The sequence below is a fragment of the Chroicocephalus ridibundus genome, chromosome 4, assembly GCF_963924245.1.
Source record: "Chroicocephalus ridibundus chromosome 4, bChrRid1.1, whole genome shotgun sequence".
Taxonomy (NCBI): Eukaryota; Metazoa; Chordata; class Aves; order Charadriiformes; family Laridae; genus Chroicocephalus; species Chroicocephalus ridibundus.
This window is the reverse complement of record NC_086287.1, coordinates 23,312,892-23,319,263: the sequence shown is the minus strand read 5'-3', so window position 1 is coordinate 23,319,263 and position 6,372 is coordinate 23,312,892. Positions and strand designations below refer to the sequence as shown.

At 42.6% G+C, this 6,372-nt stretch overlaps 1 protein-coding gene across 3 annotated transcripts in view; it reads left to right on the top strand.

Moving 5' to 3' along the window:
- Nucleotides 1–587: 587 nt before the first annotated feature.
- SPATA7 (spermatogenesis associated 7) overlaps nucleotides 588–6,372 on the top strand; it is a 44,015-nt gene continuing 38,230 nt past the window's right edge. For 2 of the 3 annotated variants that reach the window (XM_063332604.1, XM_063332603.1), the window contains exon 1: nucleotides 588–718. In XM_063332604.1, the coding sequence (XP_063188674.1) occupies nucleotides 679–718 (40 nt within the window). In that variant the 5' untranslated portion in view covers nucleotides 588–678. Of the gene's footprint in view, nucleotides 719–1,124; nucleotides 1,261–6,372 lie in introns of those variants that run through there. The other variant, XM_063332605.1, reaches the window with a different exon arrangement.

Sequence of the window (6,372 nt, the reverse complement as noted above, 5' to 3'; positions counted from 1 at the left end):
CTGAGAAACAGTAAATACAAGCTTATCACTTCTTTGAAAAGTTAAAAAACAGCACCTCAGCATGAACACATTCATCAGTGAATGTATAAAATGCTGCTTTTTAAAAGTTTGCTTTTGTGGTTCATTTCTAAGGTGCTATTTAATTTGAAAGATACTGAGAATTCATTTCTTCAGTCTAATGTGCTAGGAATGGTTTAGGCTCTCGATTTACCATTTGCTCCTCTGAAATATGAGCAATTTGCCTTAAATCACTCCCTGGCATCCAGGACTCTTCAACTTCCTGTCAAATTATAAGAAAAAGTCTTAAATAATTATGGCACCTGTCACTGATGGGGTGGAACTTTCACTTGGCTGCAAGGCACTGCCTGAAGAGACATCTCAGGGCCGAGCCCGAGGGGTGAGGGGGCACCTCAGCGCCCTGCGTCCCCGCCGACGCGGGGCTGGGAGAGCGGGCAGCCCTCACGGCGAGGCCCGGAGGCCGCGGACCGCACCGCGGGGCGCAGGCCTCGCCGCCCTCCGCCGCGCTCCCGTGGCCATGGCAACGGCGGAGGCGGCTGAGCCAGGCCGCGGCGGGCCAGGCCCAGCGCCCCGCCCCGCCCGCCCGCCGCCGGCGACCAGCCGGGGTTGCCGCCGAGGCGAGCGCCGGCCTGCACCGCCCCTCCGGGCCCGGTCGGGAGCATGGGGTTGAGGATGGAGAGCGGCAGCAGGCGGAGCCAAGGTGCGGGGGGCTCGGTGGCGGCTCCGCGGCCGAGCGGGGGACGTGGGAGGCGGCGAGGCTGGGGGCTGCCCGCCTGCCTATCGGTGGGGCGCGCTGCCGCCCGGCCTCCCCCGTCCCCACCGGGCATGGGGCTGCCGGGCGCGGCCCATTTCCCGCCCGGGGTTGTGGGCGGGCGGTGCCTCCCCTGTCCCCGCCGGCGCGTGATGGCGGGCATGGCGGCGCCGCTGCGCGGGGGGCCGGGCACGGAGCCGGCCCCGGGGTTGGGTGGTTCTTAGAGCCGGCGCTGAGGGGAGCTCGGGGCTCGCTCCTCTCACGCCTTTAGGTGTTTTGTCAGGCGTGGGGAGCTGGGCCCGGGCCGGGCTGTGGGGCAGCGCTGCTGTGCCATCCCTGCGGCCCTGAACGTAGCCCAGTGCGGGCCCTCGCCCTCAGTGAGCAAGGCCGGGCAGCTGGGGATGTGAAAGGTTACACATAAAACGCCTGAAAGGTTACAGTCCTCCCAGAAACGTGGCTTTACATTGTCCACCCTACAGCCATCGTCATGGGTATGCATGTGTGTTTTTAATGGTATTTAGTGTTGCTGTGGTGAATGTTTCAGGCCGCCCGCATCAGCCGCTTTGTTTTCAAGGCCTAAGTTTCTGTGCCGTTTGGTGTCAACTGTTTCCTTCACCAAAGCTGGTATTCATGGATGACAGTGGATTTTACCCTGTGTGTAGAACATCACTTGCATGGCATTTTTTGGTTTGGTGTGATTTTAATGCAAGTGTAGTTGAAAAATAAAAGACTCAAAAGCTTTGAAGCTCTTAGAAAGTGATTCCTTACCATGGGCTGCTCTTGTGCTCTGTTCCAATGAATAATTGTAGGAGCCTTTGTAATTCATGATAAAAACAGGCATAAACATGCAAAAATGTTTGCATGAGTCAACTCCAGCTCTTGGAAAATACCTAAAATATTTTTAGATCTGAACTGGATTACATGCATAATATAAAACTATGGTAGGAATTATTCAATGCTGTGCTGTAATGTCAAAATCCTACATAGCTGTATAAGGTCAGATCCTTTGAGATAACATTATGCTTTCATGTTGTATCTCGGTGTCAGTTCCAGTCTTTGGAGATAGTGACGGATGTCACTCCAGAAGATGCCTCATATCAAAGTAGGGTTTGAACATGAATTCTAATACTACATGCAAATATGAAATTCAGAGCAAAAACTTGTGCACCCAATTTTTATGCTGTCTTATGTAGTGTGAAGGCAATTTTACTAAAAATTTATCCTTCTTCTGACTATTCTTATTTTTGATTCTCAGAATATTTTTATACACAATTAGAAAGTACATGCTGATTGTCTGTTTACCATAAAATGAAAATAAATAGCATGCAAGGTCTAAATTCCATTGAGGTTGCAGCAAGCTTTGTGTGAATGACTCCTGTTTAAAAAAAAAAATAGTTCAAAAGTAGGAGAGACTTAATGTGTGTCTCTTTACCTGGGAAGCTATTTCTTGTCTGCATAGGAGGTTATGATAGAGTCAGTAGTATGTGAGTGGACAGCCCTATGTCTAATTTCACAGACACGCAGGAAGAATCCTTACAGACAGCAGGGATTAGCGCAGGCAGAGATACTAATTCCTTATGGTGAGCTAACCTAGAAATCTGTGTGCCTGAGCAAACTTGGCAGAATAGCCATTGGGTTGCTTGCACACAGTTTATGAAAGAGGCAAAATGCATCATATTTGTGGTTTCTGTATAAGACACTTGTATCCACGCACTGTCTCTCCAGAACATTAATACAGAAGAGGTGGGATACCCTGTCTCATGTCCTAGTGTACTCTGTGCAAAGTTTCTTGTTTAGGCCTGGCCTTGTCATTGTAAAGAAAGAACTAAAATTTTAAACTTGTTTTGTATCAGGGTTTCTGTTTTGTTTAGTGAGAATACTGGGCAAAAAGAAAAATTTTATTACTATTTTTTTAATATGTTGGACTATATAGGAATTGCACGTAGGTCTTTTACAAAGTTCAAATGAGGCTGCTATCTTTTCCCCCATAAAAATATTGAAGAATTAGTCCTTTATGTTTTTCCCTAATTCCAGGTGTAAACCTTCCAGTTATTTACTGTAGTAATTTCAGGAGTCAGTTAATATAGTCACAGATTTATAGTATGACCTCAAATAATCTCAATACTGTAATTCTAAACCAGTTTTGTTGTTTAGATCCAGTCTTCTGCATTGGGATGTTTAATTCCCACAGCCAGTGATTGGCACATACCTCAACAGCAATGAAATCATATGCATATTGTTAATCAATGACACACATTTGTGTCACTTTTATCTTACAACAATGGGGAAGTCGTCATTGTTGCTGGGTGGAGGCTGATGTCAACTTCAGACAGTTTGCACAAGCTTCAAAGATTCTAAAACAAAATTAAAATACTTCGCATATTTACGGAGAACACCATTTTATTTAGATTTTTCCTGCATCGCGGGAAATCCTTGCACTAATTTGACTGGAGCTGGAAGGGTGTTAACACACATCTGTAACTTTTGAACTGCTTTTTTTTCTTTGTATTCCTTCATTTGCCACTTGAACAAGCAGCTCTTTAAACTCAAGCATTAGTTTGGTAATACCAGTTCGATTTTTCAGAAGCTGAAGTTGCCTTTGACCATCAGGGAAGCTGAAAAAGAATCTATTTTTATCTTGAAAGAAGGAAGGGCATTTAGAAGTTATATTTGAAACATAATAGTACATTTTAACTGAAATTGGGAAACGTTAATCACTGTCCTTAACTTTTTACCACATTAAAACCTTGGCTCAGCAAATCACTTAAACGTATCCTTAATTTGACCATTAGTCAAATAGTCTATTAGGTGAGTTTTAGTCACTTAATGTGACTAATCCCAGCAAATAATTTAAATTTGTAATAGGAGTTAAGTACCTGATTGGTCCCATTTTGTTGAAGATTTCTTGCATGCTTCAAGTGAAATAAGTGCTAAAGTAAACAGGATTCAAATCATTAAGCCTACTGGCTATTTTGTTCCAGATTATACCCTGCAACTTTGAAGCACAGTGGATCAAGGTTTCTCTGCTCTCCATTGTGGATGAGGCCAGCTGTGCATTAGAGTTTTGCTAATGTATTTTCATTTAGGAATATGACAAGAGTGGAAGTTAATAACACTAATGGGGTGGTGGGGTGGGGCTTCCTTGTAGGCACGGATAATACGAACAGAAGAATCTATACTGTGTCCGTATATTTAGACTTAAACGTATGTTTTATCTGTTGGTCGGTTTGACACTAGATATTGAAACACCTTCAAAATGCATGTTCATGGGATGACATAATGTTGAGTTTCTTGTAGCAGTAGAAGCCAGCGCATATATTTGCAGTGTAGGATGTGCTCATGAGCTAGTGTTCTGACACCCTTGAATAATAGCACCATTCCCACAGGAGAATTGTTACAGCACAAGGTAGTGTATGCTCCTGTATTACTCTGTGCTGTCTTGCAGTGAACTCAGGTTAGTAACCTTTTAAGCCAGAAGTTTCTAAATTGTGATATGAGTATTGATAGTTGTATACATACCACTCAAAGGTAGCATGCAGTCATTTCTGGAACACCATCCCTCACACACCCTTCTGGAAAATAGGAAACTGCTGGTGCCACTGCTAAGGCTACAGGTGCTGCCCAAGCAAATGATGATGGGACTGACTTAGTTTCATTTGCTTCTGCCTGCGATTTGTATCACAGAATGTGCTGCTGATACACACAGCCATTAGTTTCTTCTTTTGAAGTACGAATAGAGCCATAACGTGCATCCAAAATATCCCTTACTGGTCATGTGAAGCCTGTAGCTAGGAAAATTGTAACAACTATTTTTCAATAATTACTTCATCAAATGTGACTCAATTAGCATATTTTAAGGCTACTGTACAATACTATTTCATTAGACTTCTTAAATTCGTCAGAGGATGGTTTGACTCTTGAAATGGAAATATAATTTTGGTTGCATGGTTTTAATTTATGCAGAATACTATTAGGTTATTAGTTGTAAAGGACCGAGAGACCTAACTCTTCAGCATTAGGAGTAGGTGTAAAGAAGAGCTTTTGTGTAATCCAGCATAGTAAGTGTATAAATAGTGCCCATCTAATTAATGGCTTAGACGATTATGTATGGTGCATGTCAGGGAGTGGTCTGTTGTATCACTTTCATCATATTTTGCCTCTGATACAAATCAAGCCCCATGCAAAATTCAGATGGAACATTTGTGACTTTATTTCAAAATTGGGGTATTGTAGCTTCTTCAGGCTTTATTCATCAAGTTTTGCTTCAGAAAATTTAGAAAATAATGACTATACTTTTTCCTCTGGTGGATTCTGCCATTTCTTAAGAAATCTTAATGTGATCCTATTAAAGCCGGCTTCACATCGAAGACCTTATACTTTCAGAATTGATAGGAGTTTTGTTGTCACTGAAACCAGAAATGGGTCCAAGAGGCTTCGGTTTAGCTTGTATCAACAGGAAAAAATTACAGATGTGATTATGAAGTGCTCAGTTTTGCCCCACTGTAGATTTAAAATAAAATGGAATACCATCTGCGTTCAGTAACCAGCTAAATCTCAAGCCATGTTTGAAGGTCTCTTGTGTTTGCATAGGTGCTGCAGGGACTTGCCATGTTTTAACCTGTTCTGGTGAAGAAGGAACCTGTGGGTGGGTCACTGCTCTCTGTGGGCCTTTTCCTCTTTCCAGTTCTGCATCTATTAGCCAATTTCACCCATTTGTGAGTAAGAAGTAGGAGTCTTAGTGGCACAAATGTCAGTGGCTGGGTAGGAGAAAAACCCAACAAATTAGCATGCATTTTTTAGAGAAAGTCATTCTGTTCTGCATTCATTCCCAGATATGCAACTAGAGGATAAGAACTAGTCAGCCAAGGGTAAGCGACCAAAGAAGCTTAAACTAGATAACCGACTATAACATCAATAGCACCTCCTCAGCCACAGCTGGGGATGTTAGAGTGAGGGGGGAATGACTGCAGCTAAGGAAAAGGCAGCAAGTTTGGGAAATTGAAAGGATTTTAGGGGGTATGGTAGGAAGATGTGAGCCTCATCAGTAGGAAAGCAAGCTTTAGTAGTAGTACTACTAATAGAGTATCCTGTTATTCTTTTTTTTGAAGTATATCATCGTGCTAATAGGAAAGAAAATCAGTTAAAAATAGAAAAAATAGTTTCTTATTTAAGTAAATTAAGTTTAAATCCAGTGTGGATTTTCGTAACCATGTTAATCTCTTAATGTACTTTAAGATAGTAGTGTTTACTCTGTATATTTCAGTGTTGTGTTCATATGCACAACAATTTCTGGAGCATAGTTAATGCATACTTTGATTTAAAAATTATCGTAGTACCAAAAAGAGAGGAACCTATATTTCAGGTCCTAATATAATTACTTTAAATATGACCTTTTTAGATGTGTTAGATTAGATGCTTGAAGGCGTTTCCATCCCTACTCCCAAATGTTTTAGGATTTCACAGAGATTATTTAAAGCACCGCTGTTCCTTCCTCAGCGTGTGTATAGCATTAGTGCTGTAGTGTACTGTTAGTGTGCACAGAGAAGAGTGAATTCATAGCAGGAAGATCACTGAAAAGATCACTAGGCGGTAGAACAAGGGTG